The following is a 12,858-nucleotide window of genomic DNA, read 5'->3' on the forward strand; positions in this document are numbered from 1 at the left end:
AGTAACTGATTGGTACTGCGTATTGAATTGTTGTAAAAACTTTTGCAGATATTGTATTAATGTATTAATTGGCACTCGTCGGGGCTTTTAGGAACGTACACATTTTTATTCTCTATCAATCGTTAATTATAATTTTAACAATATGTATATGATTTAAATTACTGTGTGTGTATATTTGAAGTGTATTGGGAATATACGAGTTTTGTACAAACGCTTACCGCAATTAACGGATACACGATTTTTCATAATAAAAGTTTAATTGGCAACAATACCTGTGCATAGTGAAAAGAAAAAAAAAATAAAATTTTTTTTCGTAAAACGCTTATCGCAATTAACCCGGCTATTGGCGCGTGATTTTTTTATCATGTAAATGATCGTGCATGAACATCTATTATACTTTTAAATTATTTTTGAATCATTATCATTAATGTATTCTATATAGCCTGTTTTTATCTCAATATTGAGAAAATATAATATTACTTTTATATTCTAAAATGTAAATTGTTAAAATACTAATTAAATTCCTGTCAAGTGTGAAATATTTCACACGTGCTATACTGAAACGTAATTTGTAACTTTATTTGATTATGCACATTTTACATTATTTATATTTATCTATCTTTTAGTATATATTTCAAGTAAAAATAAAATCTTATTTTTTTATATTTCTTATATAAATAAATTTATTATAATAAATAGATTATATAATAAATTATAGTAGATTATATAATAAAATTATAGTAGATTATTTTGTATATATAAATACAAAAAAAGCAACATTTGAATTAGTATGCCAATTAGTATACTATATTGCACAAGTTCATTGCTTTCTGTCTCTAATTACAATAACAAACTTGGAGCAATGGCGATTGACGTTTTTGCAACGTCACAACACGTGAGGCATGCCTCAGAAGTAATTAGGCTTGGGTATCATTTGTACGAAATTCGGAAATCGGTAAAAAGGATAACTATAATATTCATCTTGAAGGGTCTACCGGAGGCAGTCTTAGTCCTGTAACATCTCTAACGCTCAATTCCTTGACGGGAACACCGTTAAATGGACTTCAGGACTCCCTGAGCAATGCCTACTCCAGCTTGCAACAGTATGCAGGTAATTATGCCGCTTGTCAAGCAACTTTTACTATATATATACACAACAGAGAGAATCGTTAAACGCAATCCAGACAGCCTTTCTGTATCCGCGTAAACATGCAAAAAGTTACTTTCTAACGAGTAAACTATGCGCATTAAAGCTCTCATTGGAAAGACGACGGTGACCGTGGAAAAGAAAGAATTGCATAGTGAGTAATGATGAGTAAATTGCCTGAATATATATATATTTTTTTTGTAGATTTTATCCTACGTTTTAGCGTCAAGTCATTCATATGGTTGACTTACGGATTAACGCACTCGCGACACTGTCACGCGATACTCGAAACAATCTGATTGACACTATGGAATAATTTTATTAACATAGAAAAAGATATTGGAGATAAATAAATATGTTTTGAGTAAAAATATAATAATATAAAATGTAAAATTATGTGATATAAAATTGACAGTTTTTCCCCTGTATTTAATATTGATATCGCACATTCAACGTTAGCTCGGATTATTTAATTTTAAACCTTATCCCTAGAACGATTATATGAAATCAATATAAAAACGCAAAATATTAAAATTGGTCAATTTACGATTAAAGCAAATTACCCCGCTAGAAGTATCGGAATATGGGAGTGAACCAAATGAATGCTTGAAAGAAAACCGATAGGGGTTCGCATGTGCCTATTGGAATATCTATGTATCCCGACGCACAAGAATACACTTGCGAAAATTGAATTAGTGGACATGTGTGTGCTACAATGCCACGGTTGCAAATATTGGAGAGCTTATAAAATTGCATTATATTTTCTCTTAATACTGTATATATATATATATATATATATATATATATATATATATGTGTGTATATTTTTATTTCGTATATTATCGAATACTTCATTATTTTTCATTTTATTTATTACTATATATTTAATACAACAATGCTTATTTACTTACGTCGTTCAAAGTAAAATGAAATGAAGGTAGATCGAATCTTTAAGTTAAGCCTGTTTGGTTGTCTCTTTGTAAGCTAGAACGTACCAAAATAACGCATAATAATAATTGTGACTGATAATCGAGCTGTTTATAGTGAAGTGACGTAAGTCAAGTTTTGAGAAACAATTGGTCTGTGTAGTCAAGAGCTGTCTAATCATATAGCGAAAATTAATATTGCCTTCGACAAGATTTTTCAAAATGCGATTTATATCACTTCGACTCGGATTGTATTCGCCGATTATACATAGCGATCATACGTAGCAAACATCACCAGCAATATATTCGAATTTCAGGGTTCCCCGCGTTCACCGCGGCTGCGGCCGCTGCAGCGGCGGCAGCGCAGAAGACGAAGTTCAGCAACACAGACAAGCAGATCGAGGGTCCTGAGGGTTGCAACCTCTTTATCTACCATCTGCCACAGGAATTCAGTGACACGGACCTCATCTCTACCTTTTTGCCCTTCGGCAACGTCATATCCGCCAAAGTTTTCATAGATAAGCACACGCACATGAGCAAATGCTTTGGTAAGTTGAATTAACTTAATTGTAAAATATAATAGAAGGAATGAGATACGAGTAAGAATAAATTGCGATGAATACGATGCGATAGAGACAAGTGGGATGCTGTATCTTCTGGATTTTGTTTCAGGTTTTGTCTCGTACGACAATGCGTCGAGTGCGCAAGCGGCGATCCAAACGATGCATGGTTTCCAGATTGGCATGAAGCGACTGAAGGTCCAGTTGAAACGGTCCAAAGATGCCTCCAAGCCATATTAGCTGATGTCACAAAACGTTCGTAGGTAGATACCAAGGACTTCTCGGACACCTTGGCTCGGCGTCCTTAATCAGGACGACGATCGCGCATTTAATTAACAACCGCGATGGTTGATGATTATCTCGCAGCGGAATCGCGTCTAGCAATATAGGTCTAGGTAGACAAACAAAAGTATTAGGTGGCAGTATTTCACGATACTCTCTAGTCAAGCAGTATTTTCCACAAAGGTAGCGAGTTAACGGGCTACGATCGAGCATTCTCGGACGCCGAAGAGGAGACGTCACTGCTCGACACCTTCGCCGTCCTATCGAAACGAGGCTGTGATAATCCAGAAGACTCTCTTGTCTCCATCGGACTTTTCTTCCGAGGTGCAGGAACGTAATTTATCCTTTTTAACGTGTCGCTTGTGCGAACTGTCCCGCCGAACTGTCTTCTCTTTTCTACCTGTCGGCCCCATACGTGAATACATTCGGTATATTTTTTAATCCAACAATTTGTCTATTCTGTTCATGTCCGTGTCATGTCGCGATCGTTATATATCGTTACATCTGTTGTTAACTTATCCAGTATCAAGTTTAATATAAAGATCTTGCTTTTTTTCGATAATCCATTTTAATAATTTTAACAGGAGATAGAGGGGATAGGATTAACGAATCAGTATTAGCTCATTATTATTTCGGACCATTTGATTTCGTAGCCTGTGATGATTGATTTCAGAGACTATAAGACCGGTATTTAAAGTGACTAGTGAATCCGATGATACAATTAATCGCGTAGTAAATTTTTTTAGGAATTAAATAAGCTGTTTTTTTATGTCAAAAGTGCCTTTGTGCACTCAATTTTATGAAACGTCAATATATGTGTTGAATATTGTTTATATATTCTCGTCAAAACCAAGGGATTTTGCATGCAAAAAAATATGCAAATATTTTATTACGCTTTCGTGATAAAGAAATTTGCATGTAAAGGCTTCGTAATGTGATTGTGATATATCTATCCGTTTTTCGAATCTCTTAATTCAATTTCTGTCTTCATAAAAAATACAATTAGTATTTTGCTTTCAAAATAAGTTCCGGTATATAATAGTATATAATAGTTCCAGTATATAATATTTCTAACGACTTCTTCTCTACATCCACGATGTTTTTTGAACTTAAATTTAATTCAATTTTCGAATTAAATTTCGTTGTATCCATAGAAATGGGCTTAGCAACGTGCATTTAGCGTTAAATGTGTTCAGTTATTTTTAGATACAATTTATTTTTAATATGAAAGAAGTACGTAGTAGTTTAATACGAGTACATTGTGAGAATCGAATACGTTTATCACTAAATGCGCGGGAGTGTAATACGGGTCTTTCAGATATTCACCCGTAATATCCGCCTGTAATCGCACGGTGTCGAAAGTATATTCGTCTCTTCGAATCTCGAAAATGCAAGCCTGGCGGCACGTTCTCGCAGCGGATGATGCAATCAAACTACATTTCGTTGCAAAGGCTGCCAGTAAAGCTTACTGTGCTAACTTACTGTTGCACAAAGTGAAATTACGTACATGAAGTTCACTAACAACGTAGCTTTTTCCCCTAGGGAGAGTAAGATTAGTCCGCTTTGAATTTTCACACAGCGTTCGAGTCATATCTCGTAACCATTTGACGATTTTACTTTTCTTTCTGTTTCTTTTTTTTTTTCTTTTTTTTTCTTTCTGTATTTTTTGTAATTTTGTAGTTTATCTCTTCCTATCTTTCAATTTTTTCTATTTAGTTCTCTCTGCTAATAACCAGTAGTTTGAGCTGGTAATTCAATCGACAGATACGAACGGATGAACACAAGAATCTATTTTCACTCATTGTAATTATGTCAGCAGCTATGCCGGGTGTATCTCCTTCTGTTTAGTGTTCGAGACGCACAAAATTCAATACGTTCTCACGTGATAATAATATCACTAAGTTTTTTATGGTTAATCACGCTACGATGCTTTATTAGTTAGTAATACTAACATTGCCATGTGATTTTTTGGGGGGAGGGAGGGGGGGAAGGATATGCAACCGATCGTCGCAAACGGTGAATAAGCCAAATGTTTCCTTCAAAATAAGAAATTATTTTAATTTAAAACATTTAAAAAATTGTTAAAAAACCTATCATTGTCTTATTTTGTTGTCAGTTTTGATACAGTTATTATAGTCGATAACAAATGGTTTTTGATCATGAAACTGCCATCAAAGGATACTATATGTAATCTGAACAACTGCTATAATTATTATTTCTAAAATTATTAATCTGAATCTAGAAACTATTGGCGAATTTCACCGACTGCGTTGCATTAGCAACGAGTTTTCACAAATGCGCTGTCGAATACTTTGTTTCTCTTTCCTTGTGACTGTTTGTCAAGCTAAATAAAGTGGATTCTCGTTGCTTGTGTTTAAAAAGGACGATTCGGCAAGGTATCTGCGTACACGATGCACGGTGTCATTGGTTTAAAGATCCCACAAACGTTTCTTTCGACTTAACATATTTTGAACGTAATTCTACACTTTGTATATACAATTCTCTTATCAGACTTGCAACTTTCGAAATATTCCCTTATTGAAATATTATAATTTAATAAAATCATATTAAAATAATTTCGTCTCTCTTTTAATTGTCATAAAGAGAATTGTATAAAGAATAACGAAATTGTAATTTATCTTTTAAAAACATACTTATTTGTTTCATAAAGTTTTCTATTTAAAAATTATAGAGCACAGATCTTTCAGCTATATTGTAGCAACGTTGTTACAATATTATAATATTGCAACAATATTGTTGCGATACAGCTGCAAAATTTGTGCTGTACTGATCATGACCTGTCGTGCCATGTTTATTTTATGGCAGATAATAATCGGATAAATTGAAAATTGTCTGCAGAAATAATCAGGCATAGCGAGGATCTTGCGGGATCTCGGAAAAATCATCATCGTGCACGTTTGCCCAGGAATAAACCTACATATCTGGTGTGTTGTGGTGACTAACCTGTCCGTGTGTTTGTTTGTGTGCCAGCAGGTGGCCTGTGACGTTGTGACCGTGTACTCTCGATCGGAGTCGCCGTGCCATGTCAGTCTCAGTCAGTCAAATCGGTATCGATCGTTCGCTCAACCGATCGATTGATCAATCACGATTCCCCGGTCGGTCTCTCGATCAGTCTATCTGTGTCTGTCGGTGCCTGTACAAAGAACAACATCGCCCACGCGCTCTCACTTCTGCCGTAAGATCCTCCACCTTGTCGATCTCTTCTTTATCTCTTCATCTCATCCCCTCAAACTTTCGCGCGCCTGTACACGAAGTCACAACATCATTCGTACTTGGCGATCGCGTCGAAAGGATTGCCTCGCCGATTCTCGAATGGTTGCGCCTCGTCTTCTTGATCGCAGCCTACGCATATAACATGTCGGACATGCAGGAGAGAATTCGAACACGATGCTGGGCGAACAAAGAGCTCGCGATCGAGAAAATGCAGAAAAGCACACGATGATGAAGAGAGGGACGAAAGGCCAGGGAAGGGACAGAATGGAGGACGATGCACGCACCGACGACCAACCTGGGTTCCTCGAACGAAACTAAACGCGCTATTTTAATTGTTTGTTCAACCTCCCTCTTGTGTATATATACAGATATAAATATATTATGCATATATATGTGCATACACATATATGTGTACGTGTGTATGGTATGTGCGTGGTGGTTGAGAGCGCGATGATTCTCGTGATTAACTAATAATGGTAGGTGACGCTCTACGTTTCACGGTGAAAGAGAACGGAAGGACAAGCGAGGAACGTACTGTGCGAGAGAAATTTCTTCTATATACATAACTATACATATACATAGTTATATACATGTTCATAAATCGAATTATCGACTGAGAACTATTTTTATCGGCTCTACTATCGGGATCGCTATCAACGCCTCGCAGCGCCTGTTTATATATAAAAATATGCATACACACACACACACACGTGTGTATGCGCCGCGGCAAATTGGGCGTATAGACTAGATAAATGTATGTGTACGAAGAAGCACGAGAGATGGAGGCTGGAAAAAAAAAAAAATACGCGAAAGGACGTATAATCGTGCGGGACCGACGCGCGTGCGATTTCTTAGGTTTACAATCGTGCAAATATACCAAAAACGAAACGGATACAAAGAAATATACAAAAAACCGATAGATAGCGAAGAAATGAATATAAGAGACATTTTGTAGTAATGACTTTGTGATAAGATTATATAGTACGGGAGACCGTGGTCTCAAAATAAAACTGGGCCTGATCGCTCAGGAGTAACACATCAGGCGTCACACATTTGCGCATCCGATTCTACATTGTTATCAGAGATGCTTCGCGAATAAAGACAAGTACATGAGATACGACAAACTTTTAATGAATTTTAATATCGGACAAGTTTTCTCGATCGCACACTTGCTGCATCGTCTTCTTCGTCGGATTCATGAATTGCACTTCATGCGATCTTAGGTTTTTAAAACTGGATATATAACCGATCGAACAAGTTATTTGGACTAATTCAACAAAAATCTGTGCACTCTTTTTTCTCTTGTAACTGAAAGTCTTGTCAATGCAATCTGTAGAGTGCAAAGAAAAAAGATTGCGACAATATTTGCGAAATAATTTCGCAGTCAAAAAGAAGAGATTCAAGCAAACTGGCACTTAATACGCAAGATACTTTGGAATAATTCATTCGTGACACCGAATATGAATCTATTTCTTGGAAATAAACAGGAAGACATTTTAATTTTTTTGTTAATCATGAATTTGTTAGTTTTTGATAATTAGATTAATGAACATGATGTAATATCCACAAAAATATCCACATAATATTTTCTCTTTACTATCTATTTATTTTTGTATTATTTCAGAAATAATTATTGATCGCAATTTCTATTAAAATTTATTGAGAGAAAGCAAATGTATTTTTACGTTATAATTAGTGCGAGTAATTACTTGAAACAAAATAAATATTTAGATATCTTGCTTTTAATGTAAAACATTTACAATATACATGATAAAATTCCAAGTGCCGTGTGAATGTTTCCAAAATCATGCGATAAAACAATCATGAATAGTTAGATGAACAATCGTGAAAATTGATTGCATGACAAAACTGTGCAATGATTTTATTTGAATACAACTAAACAAAATCGTGCAAGAATATGTATACAGGGTTAGTAATTAAAAAGTCATTCTAAGTGCTCTAGTCTGGATATAGAAATGCCTTCGTCAATGTTAATTCAACATGAAAATGTGAGACATCTTAAAATTCATTGTAATTGAGGTTTGTTACATAAGAAAACTTCATATTCTGTAACATCTAAATTAATACGAAATGTTTTCATACATAATTTATACTACAAAATTATTATTCTTTGTTTCAAGCTTATATTATGATAAAAACCTATATAAATTAAAATTTATTGTACTCTAATGTCTTCAAAGCTTTTATTGTGAGTTTTGAATAATATATTAAAAAAATTATTTTTTAAATTTCCAATAATAATTAATATACAGAGATACCAAGGTGATAAAATATTAAACATTTATTTATTTTAGAAAAAAATATTTAATTATCTTCATCTTTCAATTTTTGAAGTCTTTATTTTTTTATTTCTCTTAAATATTTTTATTTTTTATAAATTAAATATTGAATATTGAAAATATTTTTATCTTAATATATTTTCACTTTGTCGCACGCAATCGTCAAAATCGTTAAATTTAGGATAAACTATTTCTTCCCAAAATTTGTTTATTATATTATCCAAATGAAAAAATCTTACACAACTTCCTTTCGATATTCCTAAAAAAATCTCTATGCTATTTTTTTTCTGGTATTGTCAGTTTTCATGAATATCATTTATACTTTCAATTTCGACAAAATATCTTTCGATTTATTTCTTTTCTCGCAAAATCTTATCTACATTGAGCAAAGCAAGTTTGCGTACACTCAATTATTAAATAACACTAATCATTGCTGTTATTTTTTTAAATGTATATTGCTTTTTTTATATGTTTTTTAGGATATTTTAAGGAACAATTAGTTTGACTTGGGAATTAAAGTAACAAAAGTCATTTATTATTTATATTATTTATATTTTAAATTTAAATAAAATAATTATTTTTGGAAAAAACAAACAAAATAAATTTTCTTTATTATTAATTGTTATTTATGATTAAGTGTACGTGGTCTTGTTTTGTCAGCAATATTAACACGCGTGTAGCAAACCAAATAAACAGGGCACCGACATCATTCTATAGAAAATGTAAACGAATAGACAAGTTTTTTCGGCATCTCCGATTGTCTTTGAATGGTAGAGAACATGTTTTGTACGAATTACCAAAGATGTGTCTTTAATTAATTGATGTATTTACGCAACGCTAATTACTAATCCAAGACTGTTGGTCAATGTTTGGCTAGTTGTTAAATGTCTACGCATGAATAAGAATTATTTAAATATAAAATGTTTTTGTATCATTTCCTCATGTAATGTAAACATAAGTGTTACAAAAAAGTATTTATTATTGATTGAATCGTGTATATTTAAAAAAACAGAATATTATATATCTCTTTTAACACAACATGAAAACGTTATAAGTTTAAATTTTACAAAAATTTTTGTTGATTATGAATTAAAGTCTAAATTACTGAAAGATCATTTGACAGAAGCAAGTCTCAAAGATTTTTTCGGTGTATATGTAAATGATCATCGAATGTACATAAATGTACATAATTATCTCAAAATTATATATAATTATATATAAATTATAAATCTTTTATAAAATAGTTTAGTATTCAATTCTTAAACTATGCGTGGATAATTAACACTGATTTACATCGAATAAATCGATTAACTAACAATAGAAAGAAAATGAGCACGCGTACACATTAGTCTTGTGCGTATATACAAATAGAGCCTAGTCATAAATAATGGTTGAAAACTTGCTTCTATGTTCGTATCATTTTCATTATTGTTCTCCAGCACATATGTTGATACTGTTATTAGTACTACATTTATTATGGCTATTATTATTGATATAATTGATTTCTCTTTACTTAATTATATTTGTTGTTCTAATTTGATTACTATCATTGTAAGAATTATTATTATTATAATTATTATTCTAGTATTATTCTATTCTTATTATAATTATTATTTCATTATTAGTATTATATGTTTATATTATATTAGTACTTCAATGGCGGCGATATATTAACATTTATTATGACTATTATTTCTATTATTTTTATATGTATTATTACTTTTAGTACTTTTGCGAGCAATGTGGCAATCGCGATTATTACTTGTTACTGTTACTAATATTGATCGCTCGCCAATTTAGTGCTGCAATAGCGAACTATCAGTTTGGATCGAAATCAGAATTAATCAAGTACTTTCAGTTCATTTTTACAAAACTTTATTTTTACTTATAAAGAATAACTATATGCTTTTGTAAAAATGAACTGCATACATATGCGATCATTAAACGGTCAAATAAGAATCACTTATTGAAACGGTTTTCCCAAAAACGAAATTATAATGATGATGGTGAACGTGACAATGTACTTAGAATGAACGATTAACTTTCGCGTTTATTTACGTATTAATTATTCCAAGGTTGGATACAAACTAATTGACGATAATAATGTGCAACATTCGAAATGTTTTTCTCAACGTTCATCAAAATAATTACAGTTACTTGTAAATTTTAGTGTGTAAATTCTTATGAAATACTAATCGTGTTTTTTGTAAAATATAAATATCAGAATATCTTAAAGAAAATGAATAGACAAATATCTCTGCATTATAAAACTAATCTTCATTCTCTCTGTTATTTAACTAGAGAATATGGATATGTACATAATTTATCTTATAAAAGTTATTCTAAACGATACTTAACTAATTTCGTGCTGTATATAATATTTTCCTTCATTTTTGCATACAAACTAATCGAATCGAATCTGTGATCTTATTTGACCAATATTTCAATAGTACATCCATCTTCTTCGCAATTGTAATCTAAATTTATTAGATAGATTATAATTTGTTTTTAAATGTTTGAGCTATTACCTCGTAAAATTACTGTTATATTGTGGAGTATATTTGCGTTTATTTGCGTCATTAACAATCTGTCGTGCTTCTTTATTTTTGTTTTCTCACATGCTGAATCAAACTTGTTTCTTCTTTTTCTTTTTTAGTTTGTGTCCATCGCGTTTCTTCCTTCGTATATTCAAAATGTATGTTTTTTTACATTAAAAAATGAGAATGCGCCACTATCAGAGTTATCAAAATGATGAATCGCGTATAGCCAAATGCAAATTTATTCTTATTTTAATATGTTGAGTGTCAGTTATTATGCAAAGAATGTTGCTAAAAATCATTTTAATATCATAAATGAAAAAAAATAATATAACTGAATTCATCAAAGCTAATAATTAATTTAGTTAAAATGTAACTAAGCAAAATTGAGAATTTGAGAATAAAATGTTTATATTAAAATATACGTACCAATATACAGAAATTTAATCAGTATTTTAAATATTTGCATTCGGTACTCAACATATTAAATGCTGTCGCTTAAAATATTGTAAATGCGATATTCAGTACTTAAACAATAGCAAGGAGTACTTATACACACGGGTAATTCGTTAAAATACAAATTTTTAAAAGCTATATTTTTACGAATTTTATAATTCACATTTAAATATACATATATATTCTCAAATAATTGACTATTTTATCAGTAACTGTGTCAAAATATATATGAGAGAGAAGTTTTTATTTCCAAGTGGATCATCTGAAAATCATTGAAACGTCTGAAAATTATTGGAAAATACTCCGAAAAACGCGATTAATCCTACTCTTTTGATTAGATCGATTTAATCGTCGACGATCGAAGAACATCGTGTATGCGAATAGAGTATCGAAATTTACTGCTGCGGTTATATATCTTAAATATGCATTGGCATTTTTTTTGCATATACGTGGCACATACAGACACGCATTTATGTTTGGGCATTAAGTGTATGTTTTCGTTCGTGTGTATATACATCTCTGTGTATACATCTCTACTTGTACAGATGTATGACATGAGTATTGTGTGCGCGATGGTATTCGCCTTCTACCGTTGCGTGTAATTGCTGCTCCGCATTTGTTCTTAAATCCTCTATTTTCAATTTTTTCATTTTTCTCTATTTTTCTTTGTTTTTTCTTTTTTTTTTTTTTTAATAAATAAATATTCTTAAATGCTGGCGGCAAAACCGCAGAATCGTTGGCGTATATCATTAAATATACTTATATACTTTCTTTTCTGTTTCGCTTAAGCTACGATGCAATCAGCATGTGGCATATGTTGGAAATAACAATACATATATTTATTTTGTTGTTTTAATTTTTTTCTTTGCTTTACTACCACATACATTTCCACAATCCCGACTCCTTGATCACTATATTCGACTATTACAAAAATCCGTAAAGAATTGTGCATAGTATCGATTACCTTTTTTTATTTACACTATGATTTCGATTTAACTCCTTAATGACAGAATTTCTTTTTCAAAACACAAAGAATTAAATTTTTTTATGTATGGATGACTAATTTATTTCTAATAAAAAATATAAATTGTTAAGAAATTTATACAAATAATTTAAGATAATTTTTTTAATAGGATATCATAACAATAATTTATTAATTATAATATCAAATAATAAATTTTTGTAAATCAGAATATTTGATTTAAGGAGTTAATTAATTGTAAATGATTAATAGAGCTTCAAATGTGTTCTTTTACATTGTACATAACTGTATGTGTATTGCGTGCTCCCAAAATACTAATGATACTATATCTATGACAACAAATGGAAAAAGTATCATATACGAATAATTAAACTTTTATGCAGCATAATTTATGCAACCTTGTCAGATTTTTTTATTGTTTTTTTGTATATTTT

The 12,858-nt window shown here is 31.5% G+C and overlaps 1 protein-coding gene across 20 annotated transcripts in view; it reads left to right on the top strand.

Annotated features, from left to right (window-relative positions):
- LOC105430125 (CUGBP Elav-like family member 1-A) overlaps positions 1–12,298 on the top strand; it is a 460,379-nt gene extending 448,081 nt beyond the window's left edge. For 10 of the 20 annotated variants that reach the window (XM_089078040.1, XM_089078037.1, XM_089078051.1 and 7 more), the window contains 5 exons: positions 989–1,111; positions 1,254–1,301; positions 2,391–2,621; positions 2,746–2,896; positions 5,907–12,298. In XM_089078040.1, the coding sequence (XP_088934166.1) occupies positions 989–1,111; positions 1,254–1,301; positions 2,391–2,621; positions 2,746–2,873 (530 nt within the window). In that variant the 3' untranslated portion in view covers positions 2,874–2,896; positions 5,907–12,298. Of the gene's footprint in view, positions 1–988; positions 1,112–1,253; positions 1,302–2,390; positions 2,622–2,745; positions 2,897–3,098; positions 3,240–5,906 lie in introns of all 20 variants that reach the window. The other 10 variants (XM_089078053.1, XM_089078055.1, XM_089078056.1 and 7 more) reach the window with 8 other exon arrangements.
- The last annotated feature ends 560 nt before the right edge of the window (positions 12,299–12,858 follow it).

This window comes from Pogonomyrmex barbatus, unplaced genomic scaffold (genome assembly GCF_055798465.1).
Source record: "Pogonomyrmex barbatus isolate J1 unplaced genomic scaffold, ASM5579846v1 scaffold21, whole genome shotgun sequence".
Lineage (NCBI taxonomy): Eukaryota > Metazoa > Arthropoda > Insecta > Hymenoptera > Formicidae > Pogonomyrmex > Pogonomyrmex barbatus.